We start from the raw sequence: 19919 nt of genomic DNA on the forward strand, positions 1-19919 counted from the left end.
ATAAAAAGCCCTCAATCCCGTAAGTCCGGTAGCTGCTTCTGTACAACAGGAGTCCTTCTTTTAGTCCTTCTTGCATACCCATGCTGAGCTGGAGTCATGGATTCTGTTTGCAGTGTTTCTACAGAAAACGGCAACAAAGAGAACAGATACAGATGGAGGGAAAAAAGACTGCTCCCAAATATAAAGAAACACTTGTTTACAGACCCTGCTCTCAGCAGGTCTTCGTGGAAGACCTCGGACTGAGAGTGAAATCACCATGCAAAGCATAGACAAAAGGCTCTGTGTTTTCATACACTTCGTCTTCTTTTCTTTTTTCTTTTTTTGCTAGCTCTTTAGAAGAGACTTAAAGCAGTGGAAAGTTAAACTGAGGGTGAAACTTTGCATCAAAGGCAAACAGTTAATACAAAACAACAATGAATTGGTTCAAAAATTGGCCGTTGATAAAAAAGGAAATGATTTGTCAAGTGCGACTTTGGAGAAACATGGTTTACCTTCTCCACCTTATTTCATGTGATGCCATAGACTTTGCATGGTCTAACAAAAGAAGATGTTGGTAAGAACCATGCCAAACTTCAACCAAAAGCCCTAGGGCTCAGACACACGCTAAATCACCGCAGCTTGATATGCTACCATTTACTGGCTGAAACTGTGACAAAGACAGGCCCCCTTTCTCAGGGAAGGCTGTACCTGTGCCTGCTGCAGGTGATGAAGGTGAATATTGGCATTTCCCATGGCTCAGCTGGTGTGTGGGACCCTGCTCAGGGGTCTTACCCACTCCTGTGTTTCCTCTGACTCCCAAATCAAAACTTTTTCTAATGCCTCCAGATAACAATGATCTTGTGTAAAGAGAAATCTTTTTGGCTGATGTGATTAAGCAGCCTCAGGCCAAAAGCAAGACATGTACCTTAAGCATTGCATATCCAGGGAATATGAGGAATAGTGTCTTTGCATCCTTCTCTAGGCTAAGAGTCACTGCTGCTTACTTGGTTTCTATCTACATTACTGCAAGTAACTCTAACAATACTGGTAACAGCTGCCCTTAACTGAAAGGATCATTTTATACTAACATTTCTCTGCACGCTAGACAAACCCACTGTACAATATACAATCTTGTCTAAATGAACATATTATTTATTTTGTAGCTTTTAAATCAGTTTTATTTACAACAGGCCTTAGAGTACAGCTCACACGCAGTAGTTAAGCTCTGGTAGTACTGACGTCAGGTCGCTAAGACATTTGCAAATTACATTTCTAAGTCATAGAAAATGAAAGAAAAATTACTTTAAAATAACGGTTTTATCTTTGGGTATAAGGATCACAGAACACATTTGCAGGTGGCTGCAAAACCCAGCCAAGGGTGCTCCCCAGGGAGCCCCAGCGCCGCCGGCACGCCGAGCGCTGCGGTGCGGGGACACAAGCGGTGGCGAATGGTCTGACGCGCGCATGGCTGCGCTGTTTGGTTTCTCTCTGTGACAGGGCTCGAGGCAACTCCACATTGTTTAATGGCCCCACTCCTCTTCCCTTTCACTAACTCCCTCTTCTTCCTCGGGGAACGCTGAATCACTCTGACTCTTCATATGCTTAATCCCTGAAAATACAGACATCATGGTTAAAGTTGTGTTAGCTCATGTCAGGTATTTTTTTTCCTGAAGAAAGAAAAAAACAAAAAACCAAACTAATGGCAAGTTTTTTAATGCCCATACTGACTCTCTTTTTCACAAGCTTCTCGGTTCAAACAGTACTATGGTGTATTCCCAACAGAAATATTCTTTTCCTTGAATATAGGCTCTTAGAAAATTTATCATGTTTTGTTGAAACGTGATATTTCTCATGATCAGTACAAGCAAGCAGGCCTCAATGAATGGGCCTAATCCCATCTTCTCAGCTCCACCTTGGTGTGATAGAAGAATTCAGGCTAAAAAAGGAGGAACTGATGGTGCACATCCAAGAGTCGCGGCCCCAAACTCACTTAACCTGGAGGTTCCTACACTTCACTGTTTACGTCCACACCACCCCAAAATATGGGATAGTTTTTTCCAAACACATGACTTGAAAAATTTTCAACATAAGTTATTCCAGTTCATCAGTTACAAATAGCTGAAAACAGGATCTTACAATGGGTTGTACAACAGGAGTGCAGCCGGCTCTGCTTCCAACAGGAGCCCATCACTGCTCTGTGCTGGGCTCTGGGCTCCTCTCTCTATTTTTTTTTTTCCACACAAACAACAGTACTTGGTTCCCTGGGAAACTGTTATTCAGATGTAAAACAAGCAAATAAATTAATGCTCCCAAGCCACAGTACTTGTAAGTGTGCCCTGCAATAATCAAACCATTTCCAATTCAGTAACTGTGATACATGAAGAAACACTTTGGGTGCTCAGCTACCACCAAGCTGGCCTCTAGCAACATTGTTTAGTAAAACAAGCACTTTAAATGTAATTTCACTTAACTATAGGTTAATGGACACTCATTTCAAAATGATAATGAGTTTGTAGGGCAAATTTGTCTCCTGTTATTTACCTCTGGACTTACAGAGCCATTTCTTGCACATTCACAGTACCCATCTAACAGCTGCTGTTCCATACTTCAGACAGGAATTGCTAGGAGCTAGAATGCATCATTTTTTAGGGAGTTTTTCAAAGATGAAAATGGGGAAGTTATGGACAGAAAAGAAGGCCTGTGATATACAGTTAGTATGATGAAGCTTCATGGAATGGCATTTTTGGTAGGCGTGAAGACTTTTGGCTATGTGGTTTAATTGCAATATTCAGTGTGAAAATTGCAGGAAGTGGAGAAAAATTACATCAATGAGCATTACCCATTGATTTTCATGTAGCAGGCACTTATGGATCTTATTTAATGATTTTTCATAACCGCTATTCTACAGCCTGCCTTCACCTCTGCCAGTCATTTAATACCACAGTGTCATTTGGAAGTAAAGACTCACAGGGTTTCCTGCACTGACCAAGTGCACAAGACTTGATGTCGTTATTAATAAACCTGAAGATGTTCTGACAGCATCAAGTTGTCAGAATTAACTGACCCTATGTGTGGCATTATGAAATAAGATGCTCAGCTACACAACAAAATAAGTTAGCGTGAATCGACGTACAAGTAATGAAATTCCTGTCAGTAACATGTGAACATGCCTGATGGAAGAGGCTGGTGGCTTTTCTGAAGACATTCATTTCATGCACAAAGCCTCAGAGCTTTACAGTGCAAAAGAAGTCTGTGGTAATAAAAATACTTCATTAAATGGTAGCAATCATACTCTTAGATTAACAGCGTATCTCGCCAGATAACTGCAGTGACCCGCAGTGGCTGCCAAGGGCGGTCAGAAGGCGTTGGAGCGGGGCATGGCCGGCGCCCACTAGCACATTCATCCACAGCCCCTGCTCAGCTAAAACAATTTGGGCGAAGAGGCCATTACAGTGGCTCTCAAGTGTCACTTCCAGCAGGGTTATTCAAGCTGTGTGCCCTGCCCTTTGTCAATACGAAGCAAATGATAAACAAGTAGCAAGGTGGAGCTCTGTCCACAAAGATATTTGTTTCTAAGTTGGATCTATTCATACCCAGTAACTTTAGCAATATCTAAATTGTTTGCTGAAAGGTTACATTCTGCTAGAGATTGAGTGAAAACTTATTACTCAGGTCACCCCAACTGTTTTTACAACTGCTACTATGGTAATGTTAATTTATTAGAAAGGATATTTCCTTCTCATCTTTTCAATCTTCATACATTGGTAACACAGTTCATGCCCTCAGCTTTTCAAATAGTAATCAAGGGGCACCAGAACACTTGTTTGGGGTTTGTTTCCCTTCATCGATGAAGCATAGTAGTAAAGATGAGCAACAAATATAGACTCTAAGATTTTACTCATTAAAAAAAAAAAAGATAAAGCCAGGATATTTTGGGGGGATATACAGGGGATATTTTAGAATATATTGTTTGTACATAACAGCAGATCCAAGTTAGAAACATCAAGTTACTGGTTCCACGTAAACCACACAAGCTTCATAATATCAGTTACAAGTACTGCAAATGCTGATGCAGTCACCCTGTTTCATTGGTATCCCTTATTCCAGGCAGTGGGTAACAGAATTTGTGGGCACCCTCGCCCCCCTGCAGCCCTGTGCCTGCACCATCCTGAGGCCGTTTCGTTTCCCTCACCGCTCTGCCCCAGCCCGGGTTGCCCTGCCCCGCTCTCCCCTCGCCTGCGGAGGTGGCTCATGGGGTCCCAGTTGTCCCACTGACCCCACGGGACCCCAGTCCCAGCTGCGCCCAACCCAACTGCTGCCCCGCAACGTCCCTGGCTGGGCCTTCGCTCTTCACCCAGGAGGTCTGAGAGCAAAACCCCCCCTTCCAGCCCAAAGGTTGTCCCTTCTCACCATTCCCTGGCAACGGTTTTGTACCCACAGCATGTTCAAACTCACTCTTATTCTGCCTTAAATCAAAGCCTGCCTGAACACTGTCTCTTAGTTTCTTTTCCCCTTCCCCCCCCCACTCCTTTTTGTGCTTCTAAAGCCAGCAGGACAAGAATTGTTTTTCCTCAAAGGGCTCATATTTCACTGCAGGTAATTTAATCCAATTAATGCTGATGAAGAAACCCTTAATGCCAAGCCATATTCAGCAGCCATGCACTAATACACTTTGAACTGGTAATTCTTTTTAGATGAAGTCACTGCCTCAAAGCATATTTCTAGATTACTTATAAATTATGAGTGCAAGTGGGACAACTTTCTGGCATTTTTGCAGTCACATAGTAACATCTATGCTGTTTAATCAACAGCTGTCTTTTTGCTTCTCTCCGTCTGACCAAAGCACCAGATTAGAAGGCTAAGCGATGTCACAAGATATGAAATAACCAAGTGTTCCTGAATTAAATATCTCCTGGAAAAAAAATAAATCGATTCAAGTAATTAAGGCAGCTCCCCATCCTATTTAACACTTCTTCCTTTACCCCGCTTCACTGCCCAAGGAACAGTGTTGACATTTACCAAACTCAGGATTGAAGTCTGGTTGGCAATTTGAATTCCCTGAAGTTTGAAGGGTTATTTAGTTTTATGATTTGGAGCTGATCCTCTCTCTATCAAAAACACATTTCCAGATTTTTCAGAAAGCAGTGAAAGGCAAAGCTGAGCCACAGACAAAGCAGCCTGATTTTCAGTTTCAGAACTCAAATCACTTTGAAATTATCAAGCAAACAAACCTGGCCAAAGAGGATAATGTCCAGATAAAAATGTCTACTTTATGCCAAGCCTAAATTAAATATGTTCTGGTTCCCTTAGCAAAAATGAGAATATCAAAACAAAAATCACGTATTCACACCACTAAACAGGAAAAAAAACTTTTTTTTAATGGAACATTTTGTTTAGAATTTATCAGTCAAATATGTTTTGACTTCTCTGAAATTCCTTCCTCATCTTTTTTTTTTCCCACAACTGAAATGAATTTTTGAATTAAAAAAACCAACACGCCCCTCCAAACTGATGTCACAAAAACCAGCATCCACCACAGGTCTTCGGCTAAGTTGGACGCAGTGGGAGGCAGTTGTGAAGGTGACAGAGCCCCGAAGAGCTGACAGGTCTTCAGGGGCAGCCTCCTCCAAGCACAGGAGTGGCCCATACTGATACAGGAGAACAAGTAGCTGTGTCAGAAGACCATCTTGACTAAGCAGGGACCCCATGACCCAGCTTCATTGCCGAAAAGATGATGTGTACGGTGAATGAAAGTCAAGACAAGGTATAAATTAGGAATATACAAAAAAAATATAGGCCTACAATACAGGGATGGTGTTAGGAAAGATCAAGCTCAGCTTGAGTTGAAACTAGCAAAGGGTGTCAGGGGCTACAGGAAGAGTTTCTTCCCCTACCTTCACAGTAAAAGAAAAACAAGGAAAATATGGGCCTGCAGCTGCGTGAGGTGAGCTATCTAGACGCAGACAAGATCGAGGTGCTCAATACCTTCCTTGCCTTGATCTGGATTGAGAAACTCTACCAGACCTTTGTGCCCACAGACAAGATCCAAGGAAGAGAGGAGAGGTGGAGTCAGCAACCCCTTGAGCACTCTTGACCCACAGAAGTCCATGGGCCTGGTGGGCTGCATGTGAGGGTGCAGAGGGACCAGCTGGTGCCAGTGTGAGGCCATTCTCTGTCATCTTCGAAGGGCTGTGGAAACCGGGAGAGGTCCTCAATTACTCACAGTGCATCAGGTTATGCCTGCAATACTATATTTGCCCCCCCGCCCCTGTACAAGAAGATGTTGATAGACTTGTTCAAATCCAGTGGAGGCCACCAAAGTGGTGATGGGACTGAAGCGCATGACCTGTGAGGAGAGGCTGAGGGACCTGGGCTTGCTCAAGCAGGAGAAAGGGCAACTTTGGGGCACCTAGCAGCAGCCTGCCTGCGCCTATGAGGAGGTTACCCAGAAGATGGAGATGTCTGGTCATGAACTGGAAGAGAGTATATTCTGACTGGATATAAGGAAGAAATTGTTTCACTGAGTATACATAAGCACCCATGTGGTTTCCCAGAGAATCTGTGGTCTCCCTCCTAGGAGATTTTCAGTACTGGACTAGACAAAGCCTTGTGCAATCTGGTTAAATTTGGTGCTGGTTCTGCTTTGTGCATCAGGTTGGACTATGTACTTTCTTCAGGTTCCTTGCAGCCTAAATGACTGTATGATTTTATGAAATCAAAACTCAGTAAATCCATCTTATAGTTTATAAAAGTATATTAACATTAACTGTGTGACTGAAGGCTACATTTTGACTCAGGTGGGAGCTTCAAATGCCTCCTCTGCCTGGAACAGAGATGAAGCATCTAACTGCACCAGTCAGAGCGATCTCAGGAACAAGGTTTCTTTTCACTCCTTAAAACCATGGGGCCAGACTAAATCAGCATTTCAGTACTAATTATGGGAAACATGCAAAATCATAATTAGGTTATATGTGGCCCATTGTGCTCTATATATACATATACATGAGCTATATATGTTTGTATCTGTTCCCAACTGCAAGGGCTGAAAACAATGGGATTAAGGGGTTACATTGAACCAAGTGCTACTGTATTTCCAAAACCAAGGAACATGGAGCATCTCTTGCATGTGACAGATATACTTACAGACAAAATCTCACATAGGAATCACATCCCAGTTGTGGCCCAGTGCATGGAAACGTCAAAGAAAAGAATTTAATTTCCTGAGAGGGAGGCATAGGAGCAGGCTGTCCTGGAGAGCAAGTCCCAGCACACCTACTGCCTGCTGCGGCTGCAGTGGTGCGGCTTTCCCCCGGGGTTTCGGGGGCAGATCGTTCATCTCAGTCACTCTCTACTGGTGCATGGTGCCTGGGGACTGCTGACTGTCACTGTAGTTAAAAGAGTACGCTCGCCGCCTGCAGATGTAACATTTAAAAACCATGTACAGTGATAATAATAATTAAAAAAGCACCTATGCACTCCTGTTACAAAAGAAATTGTTTTCTTGCTCAGCTAGGCATCTGCACAGTGGAAGTAACACGGACTCTCAACACTTCCCAAGATGTTTTGCCAGATGTTTCCAGAAGCATCGGGTGCTCCATGTGAGGAAATGTGCTCCCTTCTGCCTCTCAATGCTACTGGGAGAAGAGCACCGAGGCTCTCCCTGCGATGGGCACTGCGGTGCAGCCCAGTCAGGCACAGCACAGGGTCCCCTGCTCCAGGGAGGTCCCTGCTGGGAAAAGCACAGAGCTCTTCCTGCTGTTGCCACTGCCAGCAGATGCCAAGGACCGTCTGAGCCCGCAGGAGTAGCTACCTGGCAGAAACCTCCTTCCACAGGAGCTGAGCAATTATTAAACACTTTTCCTCTCTGTGACTTTCTTCTGTTCAACAGACTACAGCTTAACTAGCCTCCATTCTCAGCATTTTCTGGTTCATAAAAGTTTAGAAAAAGCAGGTTTGGTCATCTTCAAATGTTCATTGTGAGGTGCACACCAACTACACTGCCAAATTTATTTGAATGTAAGAAATACATGTTTCTGCCCCATTTGGTGAAGGTACCAGAAACACAGCTATCATTACTGGTCTCAGAAGAACTCAAAGCTTACTCACTGCACACACACTGGAAACACACATCCTAGGTACTTTGACCTTCTGGAACAAAAATTCAGTTGTTTGGCCAGAGAAAAATTAATTCCTATTATATAATTTTTCTTGTTTTAAACAGCTGAAATAGAGAAGAATATATATTCCATGCAAGAGTAGGACAGTAAACTAGTAAGAAAAATGCTATAGTTTCCCAAATGCCTATTCTGAGCTTTCTCGTTTCCTTTTTGCATAAATGACCTGCTATCTGTCTCCCTCATCTGTACAATTGGTTCCTGAAACCTTTAATCCGTTTTTACTTAATTGAGTGATTTAGATAAGCTCTCCTTTCATATAAGTCAGAGTTCAGTGCTCAAGCTTTTGTTAGTAACCCCTTAAAAAACATTAACCCCATCCTTAACCTTACTTACCTCCCCAGCTGTAGCCTATCTCTTCTTCTCTCTCTACCATTCAGCGCAGCAAAAATGATGCTCACTGATTCCACCATACCTTCCCCCCACTCCCCACCCCGACATCCTCCACTTCCTTTGATCAAGTTGCCCTTGGACCCAGCCTGAAAGCCTTCTGGCAAAAGTGCCTAGTGATCTCTATCTTCATCTTCTCCAACTTGTTGATGTCTTTGCCTCTGACACTTCTTTGCCCTGGTTCTTCTTCCACTGTTTGTAACACTTTTCCCATTGCCGTCCTCTGACGATCCTATTCCCCTCTCTCCAGCCCCTGAGGATGGGTGGCAGAGGCTGCAAGTTTTCTTCTACTGTTACAGTACTCCCGATCTTCAACAGTGTACTTCTCAAATACAGAAATAATAAGCACCTTTATAAAGGCTCTGGTGGAAAGAGTTTGTTCCTTCTGTCTGAATTAAAACTCCAGAGTGCATCTTTGGTGGAAGCTTGCAGAAGGCTAAGACATTATCTCAAAGTGGTCAAAATCAAGGTCTTGAGTTGCAGTCCTTTCCAAAATGCTTTGTTCATCTACTATGGCCAACACCATAATTTCTTCCTGACATTCAGGCTTAGACATTTCTGATTTCTACTCTTCTCTAGGACACCATATCCAATTTTCATCTGAGTTTTGCGCATTTTTCTTGCTTAATGTGTCCAAAGACCATAGTCTTTACCATTTATTCAGTGAAAACACCCATGGAAACTCTCCTTATCCCAGAGTCTTCACTACTACCACATCTCCTTCTCTAAGCTTTATAAATGTACCTTTGCTCCTGCATTCACCATTTTGCAGTGACAATCACCTGAATCATTTCCATGATCGTTTCCTATGCCACCACTGAGCAGCTCACTTTCCCCCTTGAGTTCCCTCCACTGATTTTCTCTGAGATATTTCAGACTAATGGTGGCTATTTATGCTTTCAAGGAAAATTAAGTTTCCTCTCATATTATGAGCATCACCCACTCGCTTCTTAAATCAGGAACTGACACAGCTTCGGCGCTCCATTTGCTAGGCTTTTAAATAAGCGTTTTCATCCTTTCTCCTACGTTGTACTGAATGCTGGAGAGACACAACTATCAGCCTCCATGACCACTTCCAAATCATCCTCAAAATTCTCAGTTATGGAATTTGAGAAACAACCTGCGAACATCTCGGTTGCCAGCGTACTGAGACAAAGACCGTCCCATTGCATTCTTCCCTAACACTTTGTATCTGTTCCTGTGTTTGATGGCAACACCCCAGCTGGGAGTTCCCTGATGTAACAACTGACTTCTGTTAAATGTTTGAAAAATGTTTAATGCAGCATAGTCCTAATCCCTGGTGTGGGTTCCTGGGTACTGTGTTAACATCAACGGAATATGACAGGAATTGTGGCATACAGTGATCAGTGGGAGATTCCTGGGTATAAACTAAGAGCTAGACCATGGCTGATATTTGTATGCAAACAGAAAATGTCTTTTACATGCCTTTCCTTGTGTTTCTTCATTCCCACCTACAAGAATGGCTTCAGTCTGCCAACCTGGCAGCAATTATTTCATCTGCTGGTTCTCATGTTCATAAATCATGCCAGATCACCTGTGGCAGGAGGCTAGCCCTGCTTCAAAGCAGACCCAGCACAAGAGCAGCAGCCCAGCCTCGCTGAGGGTGGCAGCCCTGGTGTATCCCAAGGCAGTCACACTCTTAGGTGGTCTCTGAGCCACCAGTGGGCCAAAGAACGTCAAAAAGTAATCTGTGATGTGACAGCAATAAAACACACAGACCCAGACCTTGATAATTCCCATGTGTTTGAGTGTGCAAACAGAAAAAACATGAGGGAGAGAAGACAAAATAAAAGTAAATGCATGTGAAAAATTTTGCTTTATAGATGCGGGCAGCCGTGAACAGTCTGCTTGATACAGCCTTTGGAAGTTTTCTAAAAGTTAGTTTGTTCTTTGTTTGAGAAAGACTGAAAAATGCTGCTCTGTGGAACTCTCTCAAAGGACTCTGAATGGTACTTGTGCCTGTAAGCTTCTGTTAACCAAGGTTTCATGGCAAAGTAAAACTGATCACTGAAGCTTGATAACCGACACGCAAAGGTCTGCCCTTACTCCTGCGGTCAACACAACCAGGTCATTTGTTATTACACAGGGCTTGGTCTCACTCCTTCAGAAGTTAATGAGACTTTCTCTTACTCTTTTCAAAGAAAGAAGAGTAAGCTTTTGTAATTGATCTTAATTTCCAGTTCTAAAGAAGAAATAACTTCAAACACCTACTGTTTATTTACAATGAATGTATGTAAAATACTATAAATTAATGTTGTATGTGCCTTTAAAGTTTGAGGTATGAGATAAACAAAGTGACACAGAAAATTGGCGCACTAGGTACTCTCAAACTCCTGTTTAGATTATCCAAGGAAAAGCAAAGTCAGGCTGTCACTCTGTCCTTTACAGCTGATGGAGTCTTCAAAGGCCAGAAGACACGGTGGGCCTTCAATGTTTAGAATAAAAAGAGTCTGAAGCACCAATAAGGCATTTTAAACTATGTTGACATTTTAGCAAGCTATAAATCAGCAAAAAAACCTTGTGTGCTACATTATTTTATACCTAAGCTCAGGCTGAGGAGGAGAAAAAAATTCTCATATGTCTGTTTTGATTATGAGACCAAGATATTATTCAGTCATGGGGTTTTATCTACTTTTTTTTTTTTTTTCCTCTACTGTGCATCACTTTCACAAGTGCTGATGACTAAATCAAAACAAATTATCTGAAGCATTAGCAAATATGATGGGTTTATGCAGGTCATATATCTGATCTGGAGCAGATCAGATCATCAGCATATCCAACAGGTCACCATGGCCTCATAGATGTTTGTGAATGAACATTTGGAAACCAAGCAACAAGGACTGACTAATTTTCTAAATGTCTGGTGGTTGTTACCAACCCTTCTCTTAGCTCCAGCCATACAATACTCAGTCCTCACGGTGAGCCTTTTAAATGGCAAATTTTGGAGCTCATGCTACATTATTCCAGTCAAAAGACTCAGTGTTGAACTATCACAATGAAGACTGTATGAGAGCAGCAAAATTCATGTTGCAAACGTCTGGCTGCTTTCCATTTTGTTCTCACACTTTCCACTCCATTTTTCCCTCTCAGAAGTCACATGAAGCAGCACTGGCTCCATAAGACTAGCGTGAAGGAGCTGCTTCGGCACAGAAAGGCTTTTGTTGGTCCTCCACAGGCTGGCCAGAACATGCACCGGAGACAGAGGTCAGCTTTACTGCGGCTGAAGGGACTGCATCTCCCACTTACAGTAGCCGAAAGAGTAAACAGAGAGCCTTTTGTCACCCCAGGCAACTTCTGCTGGTATGTAAACATCTCATTTTGCTGGTTCCTTCGTTCCCTTGCTAGCCCTCAGACTGCAGAAGTCAGCCAGTCTTCAGAGTTCAAATGAACAGCAGAAGCCCCTGCAGTCAGCTAAGTGGATGTTTCAGCCTCTAACACTCGGCCCAACACTAATTACCCTTTAGAAAGCCAGAAAACATTTCTTTTAGCTGATTCTGTGGAGAATAGCTCTTGGTCAAATACCTCAACAACAACTTGAGCAGAAAAACCTGCGGGGATGACTTCCACCTTGGTAATGACGCCGGTCGGTCCTGCCAGGCTCTCCTCCTGCACGGCTCCGTGTGCTGGTCTGGCTGGGCAGCGGGAGGTTGCAACCGGGAGAGCATTAGAGTTTTTCAGCTGACATTTTTCATCCCAGTTTTTCATAGTTCAGAGATAGGCTAGGCTTAGAGCTGTTGCTAAGTGTGCTTGAATTCAACGAATGCAGATGGATCTTTAAAGGTGCGGTGCTTTGACAGGTCCTGGGAAGCTCGTTGGCTGGTCAGAATCCACCCCCCTCCCCCGCCCCGAAAGCAGCTCTCTGGAAGCCAAGTTTTACTGGGCAATTTGTTTATTTGCTGGAATTGCTAAACCCTCACTTTTAACGCCAGTACCACTTGCAGCCAGGCGGCTCTCTGTCTAAGAGTAGATCAAAATCAGAGGACTGGCAGAATTGTCCCCTTATGTCAAAAGATTACAGTAATTCCATCAAATAAAGGTCCGTATTTTCAAACCTGAATCAGCTGCTCCATAATAACAGAAGCCAATAGCTCTGCTACTGTCACAAAGTATGTATTAGAAATCACTGGTCTTAAAAGTTTACAAGTAGCGTTTTCTAAGCATGGCTTCTTTAAATTAAAATATCTTACATTTTCCCAGGCAACTTCTGTCATTCTTATAATTCACCACATGCTGCTTCAGGCTAGTTTATGTTTCTAGTTTGAGACGCTCTGTAGGCTGACTACCTTAAAACAAGCCATGAGGGAAAAAGCAGAAAATAGGTTTTACAGCTAGAAAGTCACATCAGTCAAGACTTGGGAAATTGCTCAAGACAATATGAAATGATGCTCAGTATTTCAACTACAGCATGTAAGTCCATTTAGAGGTAGGGACAAGGCAAATATTAGTTACGTAGATTGCTATGTACAAAATACAACGTTATTGTCCTACCTGCCATAAGTAAATGCAGGGAAAGGTTAAGGATAATTAGATAAATCTTATATTTCATAAGAAGTCTCAACTTCTACATTCTAAAGCACGTGCCATCGTTCAACATAAATTATGGATCAAGTGTAGAACTAGGTTAAAGGGTGTGCTTTATGCTAGCAATTCAATTATATAAAAATAATGGTCCTTTCCTAGCCTTAAGATCAATGAGCATTTACAAAAGTGATCCTCCTCTTGTCTCTAGGTAGAAATGCTTTGTTCACAGCTACCGTTCCTTTTGCTGAGGATAAAAAAAAGAGTTCTGCGCCCAATATGTTAACATATTAAATGGTGATTTATACATGAGAAAGGGAAGTGGGTCTCATACCAATTTCATTTCCTCTAATCTGTTCCTGCCAATAGTGGCAAACAAGAACATTTTCTGTTTTTTTATTTTTCCTTCCACAGTTCTTAATGGGAAATCTCTGGTGTGCTCTCCTGGCCACTTCTCTTACTACAGCACAGTTATTCAAGACTTTATTTTTTCTAATACAATTCTTTTCTAATACAATTCTTGTCCAAAACTGCTGTTGAGGCTGCACAAACCAGTCTTCAAAGCAATTCCATAAGCATTTCTAAGGGATTTTACCTCAGCAATTAGTTTTTTGGGAAAATGCTGTATTAGAGAACCTGAACCGAAGGAGTCTGAGATGTTTGGATGTGAGGTGGGCTGAGACTTGCACCTGGTTGGGATGCGAGGTGGTTACGGTTGCCATGATATGAAAAGTACACTGTGACAGAATAGTAGCGTGGCTTTTTTTCATGCCATATGTTTTAACTTCAAATTATATTGCTTCCATTCGAGTGGGAATTTCCATTATACTTTAAAAAATACATTGGCCGGTAGAGATCTGTTTATGGTGGGGACAGAGGAAGCAGTATGCCACTACTTAAAAATCTGCAGCGAAGGTAGCGTGTGGCACTGGCTGTGCCCCGGCAGGTGAGGAGGGCCAGCCTGGAGCGAGGCAAACCCACGGCACCCTGCTCTCCTGGCAGCGCACGCAGCAGAGGGAAAGTGGGAAGGGAAACTGCTGCTTAACTCCAAACTTCTGAGCGGTAAGAACAAAGTGTAGCGGTTTTGACTTTGCTTTGCTTACAGTGGTCTGCTCCCAAATCAGAAGAAATATGTGATATAAACTCCAATTAGTAAAGCAGGGGAATGAAATCTTTTACAGCAAACTAAGCTCTCAATGTGTGGTAGAACCACTGATAACAATAACAACCAACATTTCATTTCCCAGCCCAGCCCCTCCACAGACCTTTTTTTGGAGAAGGTAATTTTGTAGGTTGCCTTTAAAAAGCAAAACAAAGCAAAACCAAACGGCAATGTCAAAAATAAATGTACATAAATAAAAGAGAATAGGTCCATTCCCTTTGTGAAAACAAATATTTCTCTCAGCATAATTTTGGGTTTGCTTGGGTCTCTGGATGGCAAGGAAGGCTTGGATTTTTTTACAGTTGCAAACGTGAATCATGTGAATAGGATTCTCATCCCGATCAGCATTGTTTGTGCCACTCAGGCAAGCCTTTGCACTGCCGTACAGCTGCAGTTCATACTCCTTCGGGCAAGTAAGGTTTACTCAGGAAATTTCTCTGCAAAATTTAATTAACTTGTGTAGGAAGTAATGTTTTTACTTGCTAAATACGTATAGAATTCTGTTAAGTATAAAAGGTAAGCTTAAAAAGTAGTGCATAAGGAATAAGGGGACATAGGTACTTCTGAAATACTGCATAGCACGGCAGACTTGAGGAGATATAAGCCGTATAAGACCCCACCCAGACTGGACGTACCAGGTATTTGACAGCTGTGATTGGATTGTCATAAAAGGACCAGCAGTTAAATTTAGGTCCAGTCACAGGTCAGATGTAGACAGAATCTGGGATCAGATTTCACCAAGATTTTAATTATGGGCCCTTTTGCTAGAATGTATAATTGGAAATGCTCCTCCTTAGTTACACGGGACCAGTGCCACCACAATCTCACTGGTTTTGGCCATGCTGCCTGGCAAATGTTTTAGCTCAATGCAGAATTATCTGTTAAACATCGTTTTGGTTTTAAGTACAAAAACATATGATTCTCCTCCTTGTTGTAATAATGATAAACCCTGTAAAAAGGTAACATGGTCAAAGCCATCCTTGCTCTACCTCTGCTTCCTAGGTCTTTATTTCCCTTGTTTCCTGCTCACTGCTGTGGCAACATAAGAACTGTCCCTGTGGGATGCCCAAGGGCAGCCTGGGTTTGTAGCTAAGCACAGATGCTCACCTACCTTCAGGTACTTTAATGAATGCACTTGCCAGTGATTCCTCATACAGTCAGCAGAGAGAGCGAGAGAGAGACTTCCAGGGTTGATTCTTCACTTGGCAGCCTATAACAAGCCCAGGGTAACTCCATGCCTGACTTGGCTGAAGTAGGATGGATTTGCTTCCTTCAAGCCTTACAATTTTTGTTTGCTTGTGATTAGGAAAAAACTTGAAATTTCACAATTTCCTTTATGAGGAAAAAGAAGGAAAAAATGTTTTGCCAAAACATTTAATATTAGCAGTACCGAAACATTTAGTTTTGCCTAGTTTGTTAAATATAAAGATGTAGACATGCTATAGGAAAATTAATTTATTTTTTTATACAAGTTCAAAACATAAAGGAAATTAAGTTTTTTCACTGAAACCTTACTGAAAATGCTTTATGAAGCGTTTTAATCTCCACAACTTCATAAGCCATTTCTGAGCAGCATTCAGTTTTCTTTAGGCATTCTTATCTGACTTCAATGTTAATGGACAGCATTATCTAGCTGCTTGCTTTTTCCTGGACAACTGTACTGTGGCTCTACTTTTTTCATATTTTGGCTGACATGGGGATTTTTCTGAGGTCATGAAACCTAAACAGACAAGAAAAAACTTACTGCCACGTCCTGAGGGGAGAGAATCCTCGATGGAGAAGGGGAGGCTGTAATACCGAGAAGCAGAAGCCTGAGTATATGATGGGGTGAATGAATTCCTGCATGTAATGACTGAGCACCTTTTGCTGTTTCACAGCTTCTTCTCCTTCATCCCCAGGTCTGGCATGGTACCCTCAGCATTCTGTTTGGTTTATGTTCTTGATCCGTATTTTCTATTTTTGTCTTTCTTTTTGTGGCTATAATTTCTTTCCATGGTCTGGGGTAGATACACCTCAAAATTTGTTAATGGCAGATTTAAATCTCTTGCTGAGTGCCCTGTGCAGCCTGAGATTTTTAGGGTGCGAATGAAAAGCTTTCCAGTGAGTTGTATTTTTTTTAAATGAAAGCAGGAGCAAAATCTTTGCTGGTCAGCCAAAAATCCAAGGTGGTGTTTCTCTGCCATACTTCCATGTGCTGTGCAGCTTTCACTTTTAATTAATCCAGGCTGTTTGGTTTCTGTCAGAAGTCTATAGGCTTCTCTGTTAATTTGCTGATGAATCCCCTACTGAGTTATAATTATAACCTTCATTGTGATCCTTCTTATGATGACAAAGGAGATAGGATTTTGGCACCAGCATAACTTGACATCAGTAATAGTGTAAACGTTGGAATGAGCTATTCTTTTAAGTATTTTATAAACACCTTCAAAATTACAAAAACATTGTGATGATTAAACAGGTGATTGATAGGTCAGTGTTTACGTTAAATTATCCCCATCGCAGTTGCTTCATGAGTGGCATATGAACAGCAGGCAATTACCGTTTTCTTCATATTACAGGTACTGTAGCTGTAGTCCTTACCTCCAAGCAGGAATCCATCAGGAAGAATGAGCCTTTTCAATCTTCACCACCTCAGTGCCTGTGAGCTGCTGAGATCATTGCAAGCAGCTGGGATCCATTGCAGAAGACTGAAGCTGGAGATGGCTTGAATCTTTCCCCTCTCCCTCTTCAGCAGGCATTTCATGCTAACCAAAGCAAAGCCTTCAATATGAGTTATGATTGAAATCAGCTTAACTGCCTAGGAGCACCAGAGTATTTCTGGAAGATCAGAGCTAGTCCCTCTTCTGGTTTCGTTAACACCCCCTGGTGCTGGAGAGGTTTTCATCATGTTAAGAGACAACTTATTTGAGGCTTACAGCCTACCCTAACCCTAATTTTTGATTCTGAGGCATTTTGCTAAGACGCAGTATAGAGCAGACAAACTGGCATTTAGAGAGCGCTCTTACAGAAGTAGGGAATGTACTGCCGCAAAATTAGATGTCATCCCTTGGACTGAAAGGTGAAATTCTGATATAGGCAGCTGTGGGATGAAGTTTTCACTGTGCTTGTCATTAGCATGTTATGAAAGATTTACATTTCATAAATGGTAAGTAAACCAGCTATTGAATCACAGGATTGCTGAGGCTGGAAGGTACCTGCAGAGATTGTCTAGTCCGAACCCCTGCTCAGCACAGGGTCAACTGGAGCAGGTTGTCCAGGACTCTATGCAGTCAGATTTTGAATATCTCCAAGGATGGAGACTCCACAAGCTTTCTAGGCAACTTGTTCCACTGTTTGACCACTGTCACAGGAAAAAAAAAAAAATATCTTATGTTTAAGTTGAATTTCCTGCACTTCAATTTATGCCAATTGACTCTTGTCCTCTCATTATATACATGCTCCTCATTTTCCAGCACACAGAAGTATAGCCAAGGGAATTGTGCCTATCATTACTGTTTCATAAGACATAACTGTATTTACACATAAAATTGCATCTCTAGTCTGGAAAGTAACTGCGTAGAAGAGAAAGTGTGGATGGCAGATAGATTTCCCTAATTTTCAATACTGTTCCCAGCGTTCAACATAGGCTTTTCCAAAGAATCTGTGCTCCTAACTCCTAAATGCATGCTGGCCCCTGAGAACCCAAGTCTTGCAGGCTGCAGCTAAAAGAACCTGCTAAAGAGTGCCAGGAGGCAGCTCTGGGCACTGACCTGCTCTGGCTGCGCTGACCAGCCATTAGCCAGGTCCCCAGTTTTGTCTGTGCCAACTAGCGCTCCCCCAGAAAATTCCCAGCCTGGTTCAAGGCACAGGCCAGAGATCATTTCCACTGGGTATTTTGGATGACCCCCCATGACCTGGGAGCACAAAAAGGTCTGCAGCATGGATGTGAGCTATGTGGAGCCAACTGGCCTCAGGAGAGAAGCAAGCTCTGGCGCAGATGTAGCTGTGGGACCTTACACTGCTGAGCATTTTGCAACTTGACTGTCTACCTTGTTCTCCTAAACAATACACTCTTAGGACAAGAAAAGCATGCCTAGTTCCTTTCTCTCATGTAACAGCTTTGTATGTTTTAAATACGCTCAGAAGCATTGGTTTTGACCTTGTGCCCAGCTACAGCTCTTCAGACCAAGCAACTGATACACCCTATGTGATCTCTCGTCATTTTTACTGATTTAATTGCCTGATCAAGTCTGAGATTGTGCAAATATTTTCATGTGCTGAAATCTTCTCAGACATACCAGGCTGCTCTGAAGGAGCAGGGCTAGCACAGCTCCCTGTAGGTTGGCGCAGCCACTTGTTGAGGCTGAGATTTGACATCAAATCTGGAGAATAAACACCATGAGGTCTTGCAGCACACAGCAACTTCCAAAAAGAGACCCCAGGCTTATGTGGCGTCCTCACCAACCTGAAACTGAGGTGGGAGACCAGCCTGGGCAGCGAGGTAGCCTTGTCCACCAGTCAGGCAGGCTGCCGGCAGGGTGCTGGTCATGCAGGGGTCATGGGCAGCTTGGCCTGGTGGAGTTGGGCTGCCTCAGCAGCAAACCAGCAGCAAACCAGCAACAAAGCAGGAGCAAACCAGCAGGTACTGTTTACCCGCTAGCTGTGGCTCCTGCTGGGAAGCCTCCCCAGATGCAGGCTGATGCCTTTAACTCTTAAGAGACGGTTGGTGATCTGTTAAGTCCCACTGCTGCAGCCAGCAGGTACCTCTGGTCCTAACCAGGGGCTGAACTGTCCTCACTCACACATGCTGGTCAGGGGGCAAGTGGGAAGGAGGACTCTCCCCCCCGCTCCCCAGCATCCGGGAGCATCCACAAGCTTTCTAGGCGACTTGTTCCACTGTTTGACCACTGCCACAGAAAAAAAAAAATCTTATGTTTAAGTTGAATTTCCTGCACTTCAGTACAGGAAAGCAGTGACCCTTTCCTACACAACATCGAATCAGAAACATCTGGTGGAAAATGGTTCTGCAAAACTGCCTGACCACGATGACTTAAAAAAGCAGGAGATAGAGAACAGCATCGCTTTGCTATAATGAACAATTTTCACAGAGTAAGGGCACAAATCCCTTGAATCAAGGGACACAAAGCAAAACATAGCAATTTATGGTGTTCGCACAGTAATAGAGGTGGATTTTCCCACCCCTAAAAGAAACGCAAAACAATTTAGTACCTAATGCTTATGCACAACCAGGGTGCTTCTCTGTTACACAAATTCAGCAAAACCAAAGTCCTAGCTTAGACATCAGAAGGGGTCTGGGACAGTGTCTCAGCACTGATCTTTTAGGAGACGAGAAAAGTGAAAGTGAAAACAGTGACAGGTTTGTTTTGATATCTTTTGCAATATTTTAAATTCGAAATGTTTTCATTTGAACTCATTAAGCTTACTGACAACTGAAAACCCACCAAATTCTTATATTTCAGTGCTTTTGATTGCTGGCAAATTAAAAGCCAATGTTAAGAAGTCAGTTATTCAACATAAAATGAAGTTACCACAAACTATTTGCATTACAGTAGATACAACCCGTCTCAGTTTGCAGTTGCCGTGGGCAGCAAAACATCAGGGGCAAAATCTTTAGTGGTTCTTTATTATGTGAGTGACTTAAGCTTGCGAGAAACCTACCTCTACTGGTTTGCCTA

The 19919-nt window shown here is 42.7% G+C and overlaps 1 protein-coding gene across 1 annotated transcript in view; it reads right to left on the minus strand.

Annotated features, from left to right (window-relative positions):
- Positions 1–1499: 1499 nt before the first annotated feature.
- The window catches only part of PPP1R1C (protein phosphatase 1, regulatory (inhibitor) subunit 1C), a 52153-nt gene continuing 33733 nt past the window's right edge, over positions 1500–19919 (minus strand). The window contains exon 5 of the mRNA XM_009697321.1: positions 1500–1588. Within this exon, the coding sequence (XP_009695623.1) occupies positions 1500–1588 (89 nt within the window). The remainder of the gene's footprint in view (positions 1589–19919) is intronic.

Source organism: Cariama cristata, unplaced genomic scaffold, assembly GCF_000690535.1.
Source record: "Cariama cristata isolate BGI_N322 unplaced genomic scaffold, ASM69053v1 scaffold6693, whole genome shotgun sequence".
Classification (NCBI taxonomy): Eukaryota; Metazoa; Chordata; class Aves; order Cariamiformes; family Cariamidae; genus Cariama; species Cariama cristata.